At 37.5% G+C, this 23,148-nt stretch overlaps 2 protein-coding genes across 2 annotated transcripts; both read right to left on the minus strand.

The window, feature by feature from the left end:
- Window positions 1–12,066: 12,066 nt before the first annotated feature.
- Window positions 12,067–14,456, minus strand: LOC129360818 (nanos homolog 1-like). The gene has a single exon (XM_055031254.1). The coding sequence runs from the start codon at window positions 14,353–14,355 to the stop codon at window positions 13,645–13,647; it is 711 nt and encodes a 236-aa protein (XP_054887229.1). The 5' UTR covers window positions 14,356–14,456; the 3' UTR covers window positions 12,067–13,644.
- A 6,864-nt stretch (window positions 14,457–21,320) lies between these two features.
- On the minus strand, window positions 21,321–22,864 carry LOC129360609 (cathepsin Z-like). The gene is made up of 6 exons (XM_055030936.1): window positions 22,737–22,864; window positions 22,389–22,552; window positions 21,988–22,167; window positions 21,767–21,917; window positions 21,531–21,693; window positions 21,321–21,446 (listed from the first exon to the last, which is right to left on the minus strand). Exons 1-6 carry the CDS (start codon window positions 22,862–22,864, stop codon window positions 21,321–21,323), a joined length of 912 nt encoding a protein of 303 aa, XP_054886911.1.
- Window positions 22,865–23,148: the final 284 nt, after the last annotated feature.

Below are 23,148 nucleotides of genomic sequence, written 5' to 3' on the forward strand. Positions count from 1 at the left end.
CAACACAAACATTATTAACAAAGCAAACACTCCTACTTCCAAGACAGAATGCCCCCTTTGTGTGAAAGCTATACTGTTTTCTGCTTTGTCTTTGGTTTCTGTTTGCATAGCAGACATCACAAGAAAACCACTCATCAACCTTGTAGAATTACAAATCTAGGGCATAAGCAGTAGGATTTTAAATGTTGGAAACATATGTGCAGTTTCAAAAAAGAAAGTGTAGCAGAAAACTGAATATTTTTTTTCAAGAAGGCACATTTTGCTAACCCTGAAAAGTATAAAAAATGTTATTATTTCAACAATTTCATAACAAAAAGTGAAACGTAAGTTTGTTTTTGTGATATTTTATGATTATGGCTAACAGGAACCTAAAACCTCAAATTAACTTTCTCAAAAAATGTATACATATAAGAATACCACAGAGCATATTTATTGCAGAAAATCTATGCTCTGGTCATAAAGAGCATTGACTGTTATCCACAGATTGTCTTTGCAAGAATGAGTGTTGTTTCCGAACTTTATTGAAAAGTTGAATGAAAGGAAAGCGTGTTATAGAAAAGCTCAAGTCTGAAGTAAATTCCATCCAAGAATTTGGGGAAAATACAGAAACTGTAGACTATGGCTGGAGTCAGTAGTACAAAGTCTTTCAGATTCATTGTTTTTTATTTCACTTGGAGATCAGTGTCCTTGTGCTCAGGGTTCTGAGTGAAGTCAGGGATAATTTTGGGAGTCCTATTATCTGATGGTGTTGGTTGGTTCATTATTTTCAGATAAAACATCCATCCATCCATTGTCTATGCTGCTTATCCTTGCAGGGCGGAGGAGGGGCTGATGGCCACCTCCAGCTGTCATTGAGTGAGAGGTGGGTTACACTTTTGACAGATTTTCAATGCATCACAGGTCAATATAGATTCATACAGGACAAAAAAAAAAAAAAAAAAACTCACAAACCTACTTACTCTAAGGGAGAAATAAATGCCTCATATGCACAGGGAGAACACGGAAACTACACAGAGAAAGACTGCATGGTGGACTATGGATTTAGGATTTTCTAGTTTCAAGACAACAGAGCTACCCACTGTCCCACTGTGGACCATCTAAATAAAACACAAACAGGGAAATATTCTTCATATAGTCTGCAGCACATCATAATTTGTAGTATGTTATTAAAAATACAATGTTTTTTAATTAACATGAGACAAACAAGTGCTGTTTGGAACAGCCTACTTGGATCATCTTCCCTTATTCTAATCTGGTCAGGTTGTGAACGTTGCAAGGCAGAGTGAGGATCTCACACACACTGTACACAGAGAGAATACACATACAGATGTTTATTATTTATCAAATAATGGGACTAGCTTACTTTTAGAATTATTTTCAGTAATTCTTACTATAAATGATTGTGGTCTGTAGTTCATAGCTTCTCTGTCAACATTTCTGCATTGTCATGGCTGACACAGAGAAGGAAAGGGAAAGTATGTGGATCAATGACTTTAGAGAAATGCTAAATAGTTTTAGATAAGCTAAAATATGTGAATACTTTGGACATTGCTTATCAACCCTTTATATTTTCATTTAGCTGACTTTTAACCAGAATCTTCAAATCTTGTATTTAATTCTATATGACTGTAATGCCGCATTGCTACCACAAGGCGGCAGTAGCAGGGGTGACTTTTACAGCAAGGCAGCACCTGATTTAATCCAGTAGTTGTAGTACTGCTGCCACAAGGCAACAGCTGAGAAATACACTCACAGAGCTTTGAACGCATGGACCGGTTTCTACTTAGTTTTAATTCAATTGAGTAATGTTTGTGTACTTCTTCTCTTGAAAAGATGAAGATTACCATAGCTTTTGAAACTCATTGATAAGTTTGTGTTTTGAGTCAGCTTTAAAATGCTAAAACTCTCACAATGACAATGGACAGCAACACAATGGAAGTGTAAGCTTAACTGCTCAATGATTTCACTGATGTTGCTGAAAGAGATTAGAGATTTTACTCAGTTCAGGAGTTTTGAGACAATCACCTTCAAACCCACTTGCTGTTAAGCATGAGAGTGGCAGTATCATGATGGGGCCATCAGCCATAAATTAGACTGGTAAGTCTTGAAAATGAAACAGATGAACAATGAGGACAATATCAAAATATTCACAAATTATCAGATAGACTTTTGAAACTTGGACAAATGTTTGTAACTTCAGTGCAAATCAAATTAGCATACAGCTTTTTTTAAATTACTTTATCAAAATCCAGATATCAATCTATTCAAAAAGAGCTGGACAGGTTGATGACAGGAAACTGATACAGCTACTAAGTAGTAATATGTTCATGTGCAATTCAGCCAAACAGCTTGTCGCTTTCTGAAGGACACATAAACAAGTTCAGGTCTGACACTTTTACATTATTTAAAAATTCTACTTGATAAACATTTTCTTAAAAGACAGTTTTGTTTGACCACACATTTTTGTTTTATGGAACAAAATTTCTATCAACTTTAAACACACATCATCTAAAACTGACATTTATTTACTTGTCTCAACCTGAGTTTAAGCAGAGATGAGTTGCACATGGTGTGACTGTGGAGAAGGTCCCATTACTGAGTTGCTATGCCCTCTAGCACTGATAGAGAGAAGAAGACATCAATCTTTTGCTAATTCCTTCAAGTGTGAAAGGGTCCTTGTGGTGTCAGCCAAAGGGGAAAGATGGTTTTAGCCAGAGGTGGTGAACAAGTAGAGAATGAGGGAAGGAGAGGCCTGCTCACAAGTAAAACCCGTCCTTTTTGGTCCTCCATTCCACCCCCTACCCTCAGCCTCAACCTTGTGGCTGACAGTCCTGGACAACCGACCAGATGGCAGCAGCATTAACCCAACAAAGGCGATCTAATTAGGGCTACAATAGAGAAAATAAAGGGGGGTGACAGTGTCCTGATGGACAGCACGCCACAGGAACAGCCAAGCAAGCCACTTGAGACCAATGCCACACCTCCAACCCCCATCCTCACAGACACACACTTTCACTGAACATGCACACACCCACACCCCCTGGCAGTAATATAGGGGGCTATGACTTTATTACCCCTCATTAACACAAATTAGACCACTTGAGCCTCCCTGAATGGCAATGACAAATTGAATTAAGTGTTTGGAAACAAGTCAGTCTCCACCCATGGCCAGGCTGCCACCATATTGCTTAAACAATCAATGAAGGGTATGTACGGGTGGGTAAGAGTGAAGAAAACTGCTATTATTTGAGGTAGGTGGAGACTTGAGAAACTGTGAATGGTTGAATTCCTTTGGAAAAAAAAAAAAAAAAAACCTCAGTCCTTCTGCTTGGGATGAGTTAAGTGAAGCAAGTTAAAGGAGGAATGAAACAGAGAGGAACAGATGGTTTGAAACCATTTACAGCACATAACTCAAGACATTCAGTCATTTATGAGTTAACTCACATATCAGATTTAGAAAAATAAAAAACATACTCAGAAACATGGTCTGAGGTGACTGTTATGTTTTATTAACCTTCATTAAACAGAGATTCATATCAACCAAAAATCAGAGATATGTTATAATACAGCCAACATCATGTGGCTAAAAATGTTATTGACCAACCTGGTTATGTGGATGGATTTGTACCACTGAGTTTATGTTGAAAACCTGATATATTTAGTGTCAGATTTTAGATAAATATTGTATTATATGTCAGATTGACAAAAAGTTTAGCAATTCATCAGTATTGATATTGGTAAATGCAATATTTTCCTCCAAACTGGAGAAGTACTGACTTTACTGAAAATGTTTTGGTAAACCAAACTAATTTAACAAAATAGCAAGAGTACTTGATACAAATTTGCTTTAATAAACATTTAATAATCATTAATCTGTTTTTTTTCTTTATTTAACCAGGTAAATCCCGTTGAGATCTAGATCTCATTTTCAAGAGGGACCAAGCCTTATGATTCCTTACAATTACAGAATGAACAATGACAACAGTTGTCTCTGACAAGAATATGCTGACACCTTGTGGTACATACTGAAATTACAGTATAGTTTTAATTTGTTGCTTACAAAATCAGCGTAATCAAGGATGCAAGTAGTGCATAAGAAGTGAAACATACATAATTTTGAAAGTTTTCTTTTATATTTCTCTCTGTTTTCCTCTCTCTTCTACAATTTCTCTTCCCTGTTGTTGTGCTTCAGTATCAGAAGCTTTCAACTTATGAACAAGGCTCAGTGTTGAATTTTAGCTGTGTAATATTTTCTATGATTAATTTATTTGCTTTAATATTTGTAGGACTTATTTTTTTTAAATAGCTATGATTTTGCTAATTGTTAACTGTTCTTGGTTTTGCTGCCCATAGTGTATGCTCATGTTTTTTTTTCTTTGTTTCACATTTCCATGCAGCAGTATGAAATATTCTTTCACCACAGTTAGAATTTCCAGACACAAAGGAAGTCAAATCTGACAAATAAAATGCATATAGATTTAGCTTTTTTAATGAATAAATAAAGAGAAAAGTTCCAAGAAAGATGATGAAAAAAGGGCAAAGTACAGATTTTACAAGCTTGCTTTTTCCAGCTAACCCGATAAAAAGCATCAGCTTTCTGTAGAAATCCAGGAAACCTAAATCGTTTTCATTAATGTCCACAATCTATAATATGTAGTTACATAGATTGTTACATATTATAGATTGTATCCTGAGCAAAAAGTGGCATAAACAATTTTGTTAAATGACAGATTTTAAAGCTTTATTTTGTTTCAAATCAAACACTAGATGGGGCTAGAGATTTAAAACATGAGCACACTTCCAACTGACACTGTTTGCACCATAACAAAATTAGTTACTTGCCTTGTGATGGATGGCAACCTGTGCAGGCTGTACACCTCTTCTCACGCAATGACAGCTACAAGAAGGCACCAACTCCAAGGAATAAGTGGGTATAGACAACGAATGGATGGATGGATGGATGGATGGATGGATGGATGGATGGATGGATGGATGGATGGATGGATGGATGGATGGATGGATGGATGGATGGATGGATGGATGGGGATGGATGGAAATGTGTTAATATTTGTTTTGTAAATCCACAAATAATATGATGTTAGTAAAATTATCAGGTCATACAAGCACATCATCCACAATGTTTCCATTCTAAAACAATCAGGATGTTAAACTGGCATAAAATTCCTGCTGAAATCCATGTATTTCCATGCAGATTTCTTATCAGAATAGAAAGAAGATTCATCAACTGTATTGTGTTTCACTAACACTTTAAAGAAATATTTTTTTTGTTAAAAATGTCATATTGATATAACACTTTGTATTACATAACATTGTTAAGGTAGGAAATCAAAATGTCCATTAAGGCTCAGGGTAAACTGAGTCTTAATTCTAATCAGCTAAACTCACTCACTCATATCATTGCATGTCATTGCAATATGTATATATCATCTGTATTAAATCAAATGTACAAAAGACAGATATTTATTTTGGAAAAACCTTTGACATTCTTCCATTGTCCGGCACAGAGCCATCACATTGTTTTACATGTTGCTAAGTCTCTGAAGTACAACATGTCCAGATGTATTCAGTTGCTTTATAGCAAATCCAGCTTATATGATATCGTCATAATATTGACTTAAACACCATATTCGGCTCACATCTGTTTCCAGTAAGCCAAAGCATTTTTTTTCTTCCAGTTGCAATATCTCTTCCAGCCGTCAGGTTGTGCTGTTGCACCACTCTATTTCTTAAGGTTTGCTCGAATTGCAGAGCTCTTGTTTGTCTGTATCTAGACTAGAGGACTGTGTCCACCTGGAAGCGGTACAAAAGCACAGTTGTGCAGGAAGCGTCTGCAATTTCCTCCCTCTTGCGTCACAAACGCATTACTGTGCCTCTAACCCAAACCACAACCACATGGGAGCCAGTGCAGCGCTGGAATTTTCCCACTCACAAAAAACACGTTAAGAGTTCAGACACTTTTGGCTGACTTCGAGGTTGGGCTGAGCTCTTTTGGTGATCCCATCGATGAATGAGCCACTTCTTAGCAGCACCTGTCCTGTGTTAGGAACCAATAAAACAGCTTGTGTCCACGTTTTACCTCCCGTCTTCTATTTTGATCTTCATCTTGATCACTTCTTGTTCATTATATTTGGTTTGCTTCATCCTTTATTACTTTCCCCCATGTTTTAGATCCACTCTTTTGGCCTCAGGAAACTAACAAATGTTTTCCTGATCCCTAATGTAACACTCGAAAATGCTTGCTGAAGTCAAGAGACAAACAAAAAACAAAGAAAATACACAGACAACATTTCTTTAACCTTTTCTTCTCTTGGGAAATAACTCATGGATTTAAAACAGTTTCTTACCACATTGTTTTAAGGTATCATGACAGTTATTTAGTGCTAACATAATGCATTGACGATGCTCTTCTTTGTAGCACTGAAAAATATCAGGTTGTGAAAGTACACAGTCAGCAGCCATTACTGTAGCACAGGGCTGAGTGTACATTTTGCTCCTTTTCTATTGTTTACCTCTACTTTCAGAGCAGTTTATCTTGCAAATACCCCCTAAAACCTGTGGAAGCCTTCTTTTGTTTCAGTTTTACAATATCAAATGAAAGCTAAAGCCTTATACCCTCTGGCAGTTTTAGTTCAATGCATTATTTAATAACAGAGAAAGAAAACAGATCAATTTCACAGTTTAAGCAATGATCAATGAAGCAAATCTGTTTTATTTTGGTCACAAGATAAGAAAACAGCCTTCAGCCATTCTTAATGAACATTGTGTTTGTAGGAATTAAGTAGATTGTAATGAAGTCAAATGGTTGGGAGTTAAAGGAACAACATTTTTTTCACAAGCCTTATGACAAAGTATGAACTAAACGGGTTCATTACCTCAAAATTGTTGCAATGGAGTTAAATTAATCCGAGTCAAAGTAAAGGAACTCCTCAAACACTGCCTCACTGATATGTGCTTTCTTGTATTTTTTCTAATTAGTCCTCCGGTTAAAGAAAGAAAACTGTTTATTCTTAAATAGAATAAAGTTCAGATGACATCTTGTTTTTATCAACATGGGTATGTAAATTCAGTCCTTCAATGATGAAGGGATGAAATTCCATTTATTCCTCTAAAAATATCTTATTTTGTGCTGGTAAAAAAACTCTAACATAGTTTGAATTAAGACTTTTCGTGCGTTTATGCTGATTTTTGCAACTGAGTTAAAATTCTGACTCGTAAATTCAAGTAATACTCATAAAAAGAAATTTAAAAAAAAGATCCATATGGTAACATTTTCCAGTTTCACATGTCCAAACCAAAACGAAACCGAAAAAGTGAGACAGGTTTTTCAGACCTAACATCTGCTAACTGAATTGGATGGAAATTGCTTATAAGGGGATTATCGAGTCATACAATAACTATACAAACAGATCTGCAAACCATTGCAGTATTTTCATCTATGTACATTTGCAACAGTTACTTTGACTTTTGAAAACCAAACCAAGAATCACAACCTTCCCATAGTGACCCCTAATAACTTGACATAAAACAACCCAGGAGCATATATGTGCTGCATCACTCTGATTTCCTGATGTGCTGACATTGTGTGTTGCTAGCTTAAAAGTTATTGCAACTCATCATGGCCATTTCTGTCAACCGGTTAATGGCTAACCAGTGCAAAGCTTCATCTACTATAGCTTCACAGTGATAACTTTCGGACGACTGCACACGTACACAAAAAGCTTCCCCATGCAGAGGATGAACAACTATGCAAATAAAACAACTAATTTCTTTTTTGCAATTATTTGGAGAAAACATTACACATAAAAAAAAATATCATGGTTAAACACTCTTCCAATATTTAATCTGCACAACATTTTATTACGGAATGAAGGAGTATGTTTTCAAGATACTATTTTTATAATTAATAAATGTGCTGTAATATTGTTGCTGTATTGTGCACACCTGAGATAAATGACTGAACTGAGGTTTACACAGGTCAGATTTCAAAGCAGAAAGCATCTATTCCTATGTGGCTCTAAATAAAATGTGCTCCTTGCCTCTTTCTTTAAAATTTGGGACTGATATGTGGCACCAAATTACCCCCTGGGCAATAATAAAAGCTAAAGATGGGATCCTTTTTCTTTTTTTTTCCTCGCTCAGAAAGAATGACTTTCATGCTTGGCTGCCATCCAATTTTATCTCCAGGAGTTGCTAGGCGACAGGAAGGTCCTTATAGTGAGTGTATTCTGGGAAATGTTGGAGCCAACAAGTGAATTTTCTATCACCTGCCTTCAATGCTGTGATAACATGCTTCGATGAATTGAGAGTATGTGATGTAACTGGACCATCTGATAAAGCTGTTTGATCAGTGAATACTGTTTGTAGTTATTTAAATTAATAATGTGTTTTCTCAGAGTGCTAGTAGATCCCAATACAACAGAGGGACATTGCTGTGATTTTTAGTTGTTACTTGAAGAAATGTAAAAGACATCAAGGATTATTAATGTGTTTATATAATAACACTTCAGATCTGTGATGTCTGGTTTTTAAACCTGAACATGGTCACCTGATCTTGAATATTTAAAAAAAAAAAAAAATGTGTGAATAGTGGGATCATGAATTACAATTGCTTAATGTGTTTTCTTTTCACTTTTTAGTGTAGTAATTTATTCCGTTGTCAGCTTTAATGTACATTAATTGCTCTATCATGGTTCTCACTGCATAAATATTAAACAAGGTTATGTAATATTACTGCTAATATTTAAGAAATTGAGAAAGTTAAAATAAAAATTATTCTAAAAAAGGTATAAAACCAGAGACAGCAGCTGCTACCATGCCAGTTTTGTTTATATTGGAACAATATGAAAACCATAAAACACAAAAATATTCTCTGTTGTCTTGTTTCTGTCTCTGTCTTATCTTTTATGAGGCTGAAAAAGTGAAATGATTCCACAGTACGGTCGAATGAAGGCAGATGGTTAAATATTAAGAGCTGAAACATTTTGAAGGAAAATACCTGCTGTGCTCTCTGACCTAATGTTAAAATCATTTAATGTTCTTCTGCTGTGCAAACCTCACACCGGTCTGAGGGTTATTTCAACTGACAGTACATCTGCACAAGTGAAACAGCCACCAAGAAATGAGATGATCATGCTGTGCAGGGAACTTAATAACCTGTCCAGCTCGCTTAAACAGCTCAGGGTTTTGATTTCACATAAATCCTTTGTGAAATTTCAATTACAGGATCAAAGCAGTAATCTGCCCTCAGAGGGACACAGTTGTTATTGCAGAGTCCAAGAGATGGTCAGTGCAGCACTGTGAACAGAGAGTTCATCACCACTGCAGTCGTCATAATGAATCCTTCCACACCAGTGACTGTGGATATGAATAACAATCAGTAAAAGAAATTTGAAATAACAGTACAGGTATTATGTTTGTTTAATGTAATCCACTTCGCCACCACAAGGGATATTGCTTTGTCAAGATGTCATTGCAAAATTATTTTTTCTTATTTTTCCCAAGTTAAAATCTGCGCCAAATGACCACCAAATCTCTTGGTTGACAGTTAAAGATGATACCCCATTTACCTCTCACTATGAAGTGACTTTTGCGCTCAGCTGTTGTTCAATTTTATGGCAGGGAGTTGCTAGGCGACAGGAGCATCCTTTTTGGATGTGCATTCAGAGAAAGGATGATACTACGAATTAATCCTGCAGCTTTGCTTCTTATTATAAGCCTTTCAACCTGTTGTGATGTGGGTCAACAAAAGAGAATAATGTTAATCAAACATTGTTTGAACTCTCTGTGGGATTGAAGCGAATCATTTCAAGTTTTGCTTTGTCCTGCATAGAGACTCAGACACAATAAGGTTAAATGCTTCTACCCAAAGTAGAAACACAAAGTGAATGTGGACTATTAGATTTGATAATTATTTTACAAAACAGGTCAGACAAATTTAGTTAAAAAATGTTTTTAGACTGAAGTAAACAGCATTACTCAGAAATGCTGTTTTTAACAGCACTGTGCAAAAGTTTTAGCCAAATTAAAAAAAGCTGGAACCCAAAAACATTTTTAAAAATGGAAATGTTGATTTTTTTTTATGCTCATCAGTAAATAACATCTGGTGAATATATGAAAAAAGATCATAGAAGCTTTGTTTAACTAGCATCGCCTTTTAAAAGCATCAATTGCTTTGGTACATGTTTTCTAATGAAATTTGACCTGGAGGTTGCACCAAATTTCTTGGAAAACTAACCACAGAACTATGAATGCTTGTTTATGTAATCCCAGATAAATTGAAGATGAGATCAGTTTTTAATGACATGGGTTTGCGGTTGTTCTTCTGCTGCAGCATACATTTGGGCTCAATCAACTACTAGCTTGAGGCGCATTGCCTGATGAGAAGCATCTCCCTGTATTTCTCAGCTTTTAGATCATGATCAGTTTAAGCCTTCACCTCTTTTGGCAGAAAAACAGAACCAAAATCCCTCTGTTATTTTTCATTGTAGTCTGCAGACACTCATTCTATCACTAGTTGGTGAAGAAACAGCCTTCTGCAAAGATCAATTGTTTAAATTTTATACTCAGTCAAGCACACTGGGTCTTTGTTAATGATAATTTAATTCAATGTGCAATCAATGGATTATTTCTGCACACCATTAGGTATTTTCTTTTTGTTATCACATCCCTTGAAAAGTATCATAACGATGAGCTTATCACAAATGGCTGTCGTGTTTTCAATAGAAGTTCACATTTCTATCCTGCAGTTGCACTTTATTCAAGAAACATTGCATGTAGCCAACACAATGATAAACACTCTGACTTAATGAGCCCAATAAATCAAATAGGCAGAAATGACTAAATTCTGCCACTGAGCATTAACTAAATCTTGATTAAGTGCCAGACGGAATCCAGTTGCCTGGGTATTAGTGACAGAGACTGTAGGTCAACACCTGTCTGATCATTCTGTCCTTTAATGAAACCTCCAGCTTACTCATTTTGTAATTAAACACCCAGTTGTAGTTAAAATCAAATTTTCTGCTGTTTTACATCTTTATTGCTTTGCCTGTCAAACTATAGAGAAGGCCTGGTTTAGAACACACATTGTATGCATCATAACAACCAGCTGGCGAAGACATATTATAGGATCATGAAAGATACATATCTCATAAATGGTGCAGCTAACTGGATTATACAGACCTATCTGCAGAGCGACTAATGGAAGTGGAGGCGTAGTGGGAATATGACCGGTTTGCTGACTGTGTTTGCCTGAAATGCTATCCTGCAAGGGTTTTTCTCCACTGTTCTCACAGAGACAAATCCCTGTTGCACTTAGTAGTCATCCATTTTTAATGCCATGGCCTCAGCTGGAGCGATGCATGAAGGCAGACGAAAAGGGGTGGGGGGCTCTAAAATATGCAAACTAGAATCAGAAGCAATTATAAGGATTGAGTTGGAGAGACTGGAGACAGTAAGGCTATTCATGAACTAATCATAGCATTTCTTCATTCACTATTTACTTAATTTATGGAACATTTGTAGTGATTCGAGCTGCGGCTGTAAGTCACAAGCACTCACAGCTGCACTCCTTTACTACAGCTCTGAGTTTTTCACAGAAAACAAGAAGCGTCAGCAAAGCTTCCTGCCTGCTTTTGAGCCCTGTAATGTGTCTGCAGCAGCCATTCCACAGATGGCAGGCGGGGAAGGCCAGAAGAGCCAGCTATTCAATCCACTTCAGCGCAAACATGATCTTTCTGAACCAGAGACACAAGCCAAGACATTCCTGCGTGGGCCGACCTCCCTAAACAACAGCGAACAACTGTGGCACTGTGTTTGTCCTCTCAGGAAACATCTTTGAGATGTCAGGGCAGCAGATCAGCTTGAGTTGGATCAAAGGTTAAAGTATTACTGGTATGAGTGTAGAACATGTCGAACATGAATCCACATATCATATCAGAAACTATCCTGGTTGAGATGTTCAACTTTCAGTGCAGCAGTAATCTGAGACTTGTTTAGAGACATGATTGTATACTTCTCTGTTATTAAGTAAACCACAGAACACAGCCATGTAGCTCAAATATTTGATATGTTTTTATTTCTCTAGTGAATTCATGTTATTCTGCACAGCAGCATACAGTAAAATATGGTAAAATATAAATAACAAAGTTCAACAGTGTTTATTTTTCTCTTAATCATTTAATCAAAAACCTCTGTTAAAAGTGGCAATTGTTGTCAGCATTTTTTTCACTCTTTTGCACCCTCAATGTATCATTGGACAGCTAATCTTTCAAAAGTTTGGGCATATTCATTATTTACAGACAATCACCTTTTGGTGAAGTAATGCTTATCATAGCTTTTTGGAAACTCACTTCCATTGTGTTAAATGCAACAAAATGAAAATACAATTATGTTATACAAAGATCAAAAATACTATCAAAAACCCTTAATATAAATGGCAGCACTATATCAATAAACTGCTATTGATTTTTTTGTTTTACATGTAAGTACAAAATCCCGTTGAGGTAGCGCCCTCTGAAGTCACTTGTCATGTTAAAATACTGAATAAACATCATTTGTATTGACTGTACAGCAAATCTTTTGTCTTTCTCTCATTAATGCAGTTGTTTTCCTTTGGTAAACAAAACTTTCAGAAACGTGCAGTCCCACAAGTGACACTTTGAATCGTACATTCAGGACATTTTTGCATCTTTTTTGGGATTCTTCAGAAAAGAAAAAAAAAAATAATGGATTATTGTTTACTGACATTCATTTGCTATGTTTTTCGGGTAATAAGGACTTACACTGTTTTACAGAGCAGAGTAGACCTGGCCATGAGAGGCTTAGCTGAACAAATTGTCAAGGGAAACAAAAATTGAAAAAAGTACAATTACAACATAGGACTTACAAAGAAATAAAATAAAATCCAGTGTGTCACTTTTATTTGGGAATGTAAACATAAAAATATGAAATAGTTTCAAATCTGCTCAGGTATGACATATAATAGGTTTCTTATCAGTTGTTTGTTCCCCAGAGAACATGAAGCTAAAACAGAAGTGACATTGTCTATTTTAGTTCCTTCCTGCCAGAATGAGCATCAACTTTCAGAGCAAGTTGGAAAACATGTGGTGGAGTTTTTTTTTTTTCAGACAGGCGGAGGGGTTCAAAGACTTCCTCCTTCACTCAGACCCACACATACACATTACCAACACATTCCTCTGCTTTTTTAATGGCAAACATGACTTTGGTTTCTCTAAGACATGAAAGAAGATTGCAGCGAGCTTTTAGCTCACCATACAAAAATACTTGGTAGAAATTGGTTATGACATTCATCTCCCTTACCAAATGTCAGTGTATTTTCTTATGTGACCAAAATACTTTTAAAAATGTTGGATTATTGATACATATGTGTTTTTGTATGCACACACTCAAATGACTATAAACTAGAGAAAAGAGTAAATCTGATGAATAAAGCAGAAAATGATTCTATGTGGATAAAATAACTATAAAAATAGAAGCAATCTCATAGATGGAACAAAGGAAAGAGACAGTATGCTTATGAGACAGGAATAAAGGCTAAAACCGAAATCAAAACAGTCATCTGGAAATTGTTCAGTGCAATTCAATTTACTTTATAGATTCGTCTATTTAAAATATTTTCATCCTCTTACCGCCCACAGCCCTCCCCCCCTTTAATGGGCGCTGGGATGGCTGGTCTTTTGACAGTGGACAGTATTTTATCGTGTGGGCATTGTCCCCGTTGGCGCTGCAGAGCGGGCAGGTGTAAGCCCTCAGAATCGGACACACAACTCGGCCGTCTGGGGTTTTCAGGACGTGAGAGCCGAACACCTCCTCCGGGGCTCCGTTATTCCGGCAGAACACGCAGATTTTGGGCTCCTGTTTGCCCCTGGTTGTGGGTTTGCGCATCTTCCGCTCCACACCAAAGAGATCGAACCCCGCAAAGCTTCCACCGAAGCCCATCTCGCGCTCCGGCAGCTGGCTTTGGAACGGGCTGAGGATGGAGAAGCGCTCCTTCAGGTCCAGGATGGAGGGTGACGGGGGGCTCCCGGACGGGCAGCAGCAGTCCAGGTGCCCGCTCTCTCCGGTGCCGCCCGCGATTACGCACGGGCACGTCGGGGAATCGTCCAAACCCAGTGTCGCTTTCAGGGATTCGGTGATAGAGTTCGGATTCTGGGGCATGTTGAGCTTATTATTCTTCGTAACCAATGTCGTGAGTCCAAGATAGTCGTTCCAGAAATTGAAAGTGTAATCATAGGGGTTGCGCGCGTTCAAATAGTTGTGATTGAGAAAATCCATGGTCACTTGTGGTTGCTTGCCTGCCGTCAAAAGATGAAACATCCAGTGTAATCCGTTGGGTCAGAGTAGCCAGAGTTCACCTCCAGGAATACTTCATACACAGCGAAGTGATCTCCAATGTTCCTGTTTTGTTTGAGCGTCCTGCAAACTGGCTTTCTGGTTATATGGACCAGGAGGGCGGGGCGCTTTTCCACTAAACCCAAGTTTCTGATCAGAGGGGGGAAAGCTGCTCCTTTTCTTCAAAGCTACATTTAGACAGATTTGTTTTCCTGCGGGCAGCCTCGACTGCGACATCAATCAGCTCTCTGACGTCCAGAACGTCTTTTACTTTTAGAGGGAAAAATGGTTTTAATGTTTAATGATTTCAAAAATGTGCAGAAAATGAGTTTGCTTTGAAAACCATTATGTAGTCAATCACAGAGTTTCAAAATGAGACCAAAATGTTCCCCTTTTTCAATAAAAATTGTAAAGTTTCACATGATCTCTTAATCAATATTAGTTACTGCAAGTAAACATTATCAAGACACATTTTAACTCATTGTGCGCCAAGACAATAAATACATTATTTTCTCATAGAAGCCATATTTTAGAACACAAAGTAACAACTGAATCAAATCTTTATGCCTCAAAATTCCTTCATGTGCAGTTTCTAATTTTCACAACTTCACAAAATCTTTAAAGTAATTAACACATGCAATTAAGTTTTTGATAACTGCTGTATGCCATTGTGCACATATAGCAGATTACATGAAGATGAATCGTTCAACAGGGGGCAGCATCATCCAGCTGCGGGTCAGTTCATATGAACCAAAAGACCCTTGACTAACTACTGTGTTCATGTCAAACTCTTTTGAGAGGATGACATTTTCAAGAAAACTAGAGGAAGCAACTGTAAAGACCACTGAGTGGAAGATAGAAGTCACTGATTTTGTCCCACAATGGCCACGTTGGCAACAGCTCTGGTCACTTTGGCATTGCCAAGTGAAAATAGACAAACACAAAATTAAGTGGCACACATTTCTGCAATGCTATTGGATTTCAGTCTCTAATCAAATGGGAATCTGAATATTTGCAGTAAATAGTGAACATGATAAACATGGTTTGTGGCTGTTGTAAACACTGTTCATCATCTTGAACTCTAGAGATCTTCATGGGAAAATGGCTACAAGAAAGGTCAAAAGAAAAGCTCTGGAAGACTTTGACAAGCCACCAGCCATGTTTTGGTCAGATAAGACCAAAACGTAGCTTTGTAATCTATGTGCAGAGTGTGGCAGAAAACAAATTCTGACCGAAGCCCCTGAACACATCTTCAGGGGACCAGCTATAATGCTGGAGTTAGTTGAAGTTAAATAAAGAGCAATCCTGCAGAAATACCACAAAAAAAACTTATCTGACGATGAAAAAGACTTTAGATCAGGGAGGAGGTTCACTAAAACCTGCACATACATGCAGACCTATACCAGAATAAGCTTGATTAAAATGAAGAAATCCCAATCTAAAATCAAAACATAAATTAAGTTGAAGATCTGCAACACTTAAAAACGTTCACTCACATAGGCTCTCCACTCAGTCTGACTCTGCTTAGTTAGTTTGCAAAGAAGAAATTTCAGTCTTTACATGTGCAAAGCTGGTCAACACATTCCTAAAAGACCCTGCAGCTGTAAAATATGGTTCTGCCAATAGACTCAGGAGGGCTGGATACAAGGCACTGTGTTGTTCGCGTTTCAGCTGAAAACATAAAAACATTACTTTCTTGGTTTAAATTACTGCAGTGTAACAAGGGCAATGCATTTGCCCAAAGGGAACTAATTTGTCTTAAGAAAATTTAACTTTATGTTTTAAAAATCTGCCTGGACATTTCAACTACAACCTCACTGTGAAATTAGAAATGACTGCACAACAGACAAACAAACGAATTTGGACAGATAAATATACTTTCCACCCCACATTTTCACAAAAGCCTTTTTGTTACTAATACAGTTTGTGCCATCAGTCAGGCAACAGCATGAAGCAAAGTGGGTTTATTATGTCTATTTAATGCAGGATGTTTGCACTCCTGAGAAAACAGTTTACACCCAAACACTTCAACAAAACAGCAACTCAAATGTAAAGGTACAAACAGCAGAACATGACAATTTCATTTTGATACACAAACTTTTAATAACTTGTTTGTGTTTAACAACTTTCTCTGGAAAACTGAAGAAATCAGAAGTTACTGAACACAATGTTATTTTTCTTTATTTGTTAGGGTATTATACAAGTTTCCACTTCCTTCTTTGTAGGCACTGGTCACTATCCTGAGCCAACCTTTCTCACCCTGAAAGAAAAGTTGTTTACTTGCAACCATGTTCAGCCAAAATTTAGTTTAAATCTAGAAAAAAAAGTAGTAACTTGACGCACCCAAGGTTCTCCCCAAGAGTTGCGAACAATCCAATATTCAGTGCCATTTTCCACACCCAGCCTGCTACTGACACAATGTGGTTAATGACAGGAAACTGGACATACTCAGAGTACACGCCACCAGTATACTCATCAAGTTTCTGAGTGGTCATGATTCCACAGCTGGTTGTCAGGCAAATATTTTATTTCTATCAAACCATCTGCCAAAGACGGCTCCATAAAAAACAAGCTGAAAAAGTGGCATCAAAAGTTTGAATTCCCTCAGACCCCAAACGAAAACATTTCCATCAGACCACTAAAACTAACTAAGTTTTTTTCTCTGGCTCGACATATATTTCCAGTCCAACTGTCTCAGAAACAACATTCCATAGGGATCATATAGCCCAAGCTTCTCTAGTTTTGTTTTGTAAGTATTTCGAATCTAACAAGTTCTGAGTCTAAACTTATCTCTGTCCCAGAAAAATTGCTAAACCTTCTTTACAGCTGCGTTTCAGTAGAGAATCAGTTTATGAATGCGGAGGTAAAATGCAGAGGACACACGAGGCAGCCACCCTGAACAGTCCACCCTCTGTGGGCCTCTGATCCTGTGATGAAGTGGGCATCTAAAGAATGCTGAAGCGGCTCTCTTGAAACAATGAGAGCATGAATGATTGCTGTTCTAATTAAAACTTCCAAGGGGAGACTGCAAAAAATAAATAAATAAATAAATAAAATAAAACATTACTTACTTGGAAGGATCACATCCATTTCTAATGGATACGATAAGAATCCACCACCTTACACAGAGTAATAACAGAAAGAGGAGCTCTGTTCACCAAGCTGCAGAGGCGTGGAGGCAGTTTCTCATTATTGTAAGCGTTCAGCAAGTTAGTTTGAAATAGTATTGACTCCTCATTGGATTTTCACTCCATCCCACCGCTGCAAAATATAAATTTTATTATGAAGCATTAATAATGCATTTAATGGGCAATTCTTTTTCTGCAAGCCAGGGAAGATTGTGAGAGCAGATCCCAGTGTTGCTGCAGTGTAACTGAAATATTCATGGCTACATTAGTCCTTTATTTTGTTGTGACTGAGAGAAATTAATACTCTTTCATTAACTAGAGCTAATTCTGTTGCTGCCTTGAGGCTGCACGGGTATATTTGACAGAAGGAGGAACAAGTGGGATGGATGTGGTTGGAAACTTAGTCTGGAATCCTGCTGACTGATTGTTGGTCAGGGGCTTCTTTTGCTTGAAAGAAAAACAGGAAAAACGACTGCTGTCTGGAAAACGAACTGTGCATTTTCAGTGATGATATATGATGAGATATGAAGCCCATTCTTTAACACAAATTGGTTCAATTAGACATTTTTGTTAAATTCTGATTTACTTCATTTAATAGAGCTACTCTTTCACATTTGATTAATCCAAAATCCTGCACTCAAAAAAGACTTTTTGATGAAAAAAGCTGATTTGTCAGATATGAGATAAAAAACAACACTGTTCATTTTGATGTGATAAATTATTTAAAATATTATGGAACTCATTAACAAGAAATAATTCTTTCCTTTCTTTTAAAAAGATCCCCAGGCAGTAATAATTTACAAGCATCGTGTGGGCATGTTTTGAGTGATGATAAGATGTAGTCCCTCCAGTTTCGAAGGTTCTGTGAAATCTCTTTATTATGCTGCATTTTTTTGCAAAGTAAATCACAGTTTTTACCCCCCGCACCCCCATCCCACCTCCTCCAATAAAAAAGCTGACTCCCGTAGTGGCCTTGAAGAGCGATTCTGTGGATAAATCAGATCTATGCCTTGTTCAAGAATACTTTCATTGTGGCTATGCCCTTCAAATCTGTTAAAGCTGATAATCTGAGGCCTCAAGAAACAAAAAAAACATGTTCATACACCTTCCACCTCCTTCATTTACATGTTTACTGAACAAAATAAATCAATACCTAAAATTATATATAATGGGTTTCCAAAAATTGCTGAGAAATCCATTTTGTCATATTGATTGCAGTGATGAAGATGAATACTGAATCACTTATGTTAAAAGGACTCATTCTTTTGCAACCTGTATTTTTCAAACCTTTTCTGGTATCCTGGAAAATAACTTTTTGCTTTCGACGCATAGATTAGCATGTGTTTTCATTCCCGACCATTAGAGCTCTGCTTGTGATTATGCAAATGAGAGAGCAAGCAGGAAATTTAATCAAACCGCAAATTTGATTTTATGTGAAAGATTGCTGGAGGGTGGGGGCTTGATCACTTAATTCTGGGCAACAAAATTATGCTCATTTTTATTTATTCTTTTCACAGCATGTCTCACCTTGGAAGTAGCATAGCTCTAAAGGTTTGAGGCTTGCAGAGCACAGCGGAAGGTTTGATTATCCTTTTGTTCTCCCATGAGAAGCTGAATGGAAACTGGAGTTAATGGAAAGCATTTCCATATCAGCAGCAGAGCACAGCAGCTTGTGTTTTTGCATTTTTATTGTTGTTGCGTTCCCTGAACTAAGTATCTGAGTACTCTGTTTCTTTTTATTTTCCAGAGCATGAAAATGGGCTTCAATAATTGCACATAAATTCAGATGATGCTGTTGGGTTTGCTATTATAGATAGCTGGTGATTTAACAGACTTTCTCCAGAGGCCTGTTAGAATTAAAACCAATAAAACATTCATTCAATAAGCGAGTTGAGTCTGTGTAATCAAGACTAGGAAGTTACATAAACAGTGATTTTATTAAAGACCTGCTTGATTTACTGTTGTTGGAACCTGAAGGATGGGATTGCTCCATGCAATTCATAACTGACATTCAACACCACAAATTAGTGTTTTTATAAAATTATGTAACTAAACCGCTTAAATTCACCTGGATCACATCATGCTAAAGTAATTTTTCCAGTGATAAATTATGGTTTTCTGAAAAGGGAAGGTTTCTATGCAATGACATTTTCACTTGATATTGTAGTAGCTCAGATGCAAATCAGGGTTAAAAGCAACACTTCAGTTTCCACGCAGCTAAATATTTCTGAAGGTATAGCTTCATACATACACTTTATGTACTCTTAACTTAAAACTCAAGTGTATATGAAGCTCCCTTGAGAGCAGAAGCCAATTTCACAACTTTTAGCATATAAACCTGTCTGCCCTTCAGAGTGCATTGGCTATTGACTAAAAACTCAAGTTGTAGGGTAGAGTGACTTAGGCATTCTGGAACTCCTTAGGAGCCGACGTCCAGATTTTAGATGTGTTCCTGTTCCAACACAGCTAAAAGAGTGGTTTCAACTCTGCCAACCTGTCAAATTCTACAGACAGCTGGTTTTGATCAGGACATTTGTTTGCAGTGCATCAAAGCAAGTTGGTGTCCAGGTGTTGAAGGACACCATTCCCCAAGGTCAGGAGACCCCTATGGATTACCTAAAGGTTTGAGGCTTCAGATGTATTCCAAACAAGTGTGCTTAAAAGGTGCAAAGCTCAACATCCATAATATCTTTGATTTTATAGGTGGGAGTTTGTCCTGTAATCAAAGTTGCTGGCAAAACACTTCACTAGCCAAGCCTAGTGGTGGTCAAATTGCAGGGATGGTGCTGTACTACTAGTCAGTCTGCTACAGGGCAGTAGTAACTTACCAGTATGAATGTGTGCTTGAAAAGATGAGTGGAAGTTGTGAAGCAACTTGGGGTTCTTCTGGACTAGATCAAGCCCTGTACAAGTACAGCTTATGAGTTATAATAAAAACACTTAAATTCAAAAGTACCCCTGTGAAATGCTTGATTTCATAAAAATATTTGTTTTGAAACACTATTGACTGTTGATATGTAATGCAGTCCCAGGATGACTGAATTATATTTCTGAAAAATACCTGAACATATCCACTTTCAATAAATGTTTCAATGACAAACATCATTGAGTTTATGAATTTATCATGTAGGATTGAAACTACAGATATTTTAAACCTATATTTTTGGCCAGAACGGCAAAGATGCAGGATTCACAAACAATTGCAGTTTCATAAGCCAATTTCAAAGACTTGAACCCAATTTGCTTTCTGACCCACCCACCCACCCCTCTGCAAAGCTTCATGGCCCAAACATTTTTACAGCTAATTCTAACCCAAGTTTTAGATTGATAAATGCATTTCTGGTTTCCAGAGAGTCATTTTTGACAATAGACCATTTTTAAGTCCAAGATATTTGTAGCAGTATAAAATCTAGACTTTAATTTCCATGTAGGGCTTTTAGTGAGACTTTACAGTCACTCTTGCATTTCCCCCAGTCTGAATTTTTGGTCAATTTGCCACTACAAATTACCCCAAGGCGAGTGTCTGCATTGACTCACTAACTAGCTGCAGTTGAAACACTCGAGGATTATCTGGTGAGGGAGAAAAAAAAAAAGTAAATGCCTCACCAGTACTGTGCAAGGAATTTGGGATTCAAGTCATTTGCTTGTGGTGTGTCTTTAAAATGGCAGAGCAGGAGGTACCAAGTACTACAGTTGGCAACCCAGTGGAAATCAGAACGCTAAAGTTGCATCCAAGACATTACAGTCGAGAAATTCAGTCAGTTACAATTTTTTAATGGTGATTAAGCTTACAATACATCAATTCTTAAATATCCACAACTTTCATTGGTAATTTAAGGGAATGATCATATCTCCAACTATACAGTCTTCTTCCAAAGCAAGATTATACAAGTTTCCACTTCCTTCTTTGTAGGCACTGGTCACTATCCTGAGCCAACCTTTCTCACCCTGAAAGAAAAGTTGTTTACTTGCAACCATGTTCAGCCAAAATTTAGTTTAAATCTAGAAAAAAAAAGTAGTAACTTGACGCACCCAAGGTTCTCCCCAAGAGTTACGAACAATCCAATATTCAGTGCCATTTTCCACACCCCAGCCTGCTACTGACACAATGTGGTTAATGACAGGAAACTGGACATACTCAGAGTACACGCCACCAGTATACTCATCAAGTTTCTGAGTGGTCATGATTCCACAGCTGAAAGTAAGAACATGAGCACAAGTTCAACTTAAGCATTCTGAATGCAGTCTTCATTTTATTCTACTCATACCTGATTGGTCCTCCAGCATAGATTTCTTCCATCATCTCTTCCCTTCCACTCACAGCACCAAAGTCTCCCACTTTCCATAATGTGTAGTTCTGAACTGCATTACACTTCCCAAAAGTTGTACAAGTGCCACAGGAATTGAATGGTTTGCAGTTTAGGAAAAATATATTCCAACTATAAAGACATCTTATTCAAGTAGAAACTAGTGAGGCTTTAATTGTTACCTTGGTCAACAGCCTGGTAGTTATTGCAGGTCTCATCAGGAATCCCATAGTTGTGGGCATACTCCCATACACCTGCATGATCTCCTCCATGACAGTTGCCAGAGTCAGCACAGTCAATTACATGTTGGACCGACAAAAAAGCAGACGGCCATGCCCCTCCACGCTTAATATTGATACGATCTACAGGAAGTGAAATTGAAAAGCTAAGGTAAGTCATCCAGAGCCTTTAACTCCCACATTCCCATTTAAGTGTTCACCCCCCGCCCTCCACCTTCTGTCAAGACATTTTTCAAGTCATCATTTCTTCAAGCCATAACCACAATAGCTTTAATGGCAGCCATTTTGTATTCTTGGAAAGTTTAGCTATATTGGCATCAACACCAGAAATTGGTACCATTTACCTGCCATAGCACTGGTGCTACCATGTGCCCAGCAGGAGCCACAGAACTGAGGGATGTGTTGGTTACGGGTGGCACTGGCATAGTTAATACCATTCACATTCCTCCAGTCCCAGGACTTTGGCAGGTGAGCAAGGTTCAGGAGTTCATGAGGACGAGATGCAGTTCTATGGAAGACAAGTCAACCTCAACAACAGATCCACTGAAACACCTCAGATTGACAGTCATTATCTTCATCTCAGTGAAGTCACAACAGAAAAAGCATTAGTTAACCACTATGGCCCCATTTAAACCACATTAACTGCACCTTTAGAGAATATAAAACTATGGAGAGAAAAAAACAATACTTACTTAGCTCCATAGTTTGATTTTCTAGGTTGAGGTTTGTAGCAGCTAAACTTGCTGCTGAAGTTCTGCTGTGCTGTGGCAGCATGTATGATGAGCACAAATATCAGACCTTCTAGCTGAAACAGCTTCATGTCCAGAACAATAACTTCACACACGACTGCTGGGGAGTAAATGCTCTTATAGTCAGACAAAACTTGTTGGAGGTGATTAGGCTTTATTGAGCGCACAAGTGAGCACCTTGAGTGCTGCTGGGTGTGTCCAGGTGGTGGTAAACCTGGTAGGCCCTAAATATGCCAGATAATTCTTTTTTAATTTTATCTGTCAATGAGAGCTGGACTTAACTTTTCAACCTGGAACTACACCCAGAATCAGATGAAATGAATAAATGAACAGAATAATTGAAGGTAAGCAGAAA

The sequence above is a fragment of the Poeciliopsis prolifica genome, unplaced genomic scaffold (genome assembly GCF_027474105.1).
Source record: "Poeciliopsis prolifica strain line A6 unplaced genomic scaffold, Auburn_PproV2 SCAFFOLD006, whole genome shotgun sequence".
Taxonomy (NCBI): Eukaryota; Metazoa; Chordata; class Actinopteri; order Cyprinodontiformes; family Poeciliidae; genus Poeciliopsis; species Poeciliopsis prolifica.

Excerpts from the sequence above, each read along its gene's own strand:
- LOC129360609 (XM_055030936.1), bottom strand. The coding sequence starts at position 22,864 with ATGAAGCTGTTTCAGCTAGAAGGTCTGATATTTGTGCTCATCATACAT. Across the intron at positions 21,918-21,987 it reads CTACCAGGCTGTTGACCAAG|ACTGCAAACCATTCAATTCC; the intron begins GTAACAATTAAA and ends TATTTTTCCTAA. Across the intron at positions 21,447-21,530 it reads ACTCTTGGGGAGAACCTTGG|GGTGAGAAAGGTTGGCTCAG; the intron begins GTGCGTCAAGTT and ends CTTTTCTTTCAG.
- LOC129360818 (XM_055031254.1), bottom strand. The coding sequence starts at position 14,355 with ATGTTTCATCTTTTGACGGCAGGCAAGCAACCACAAGTGACCATGGAT.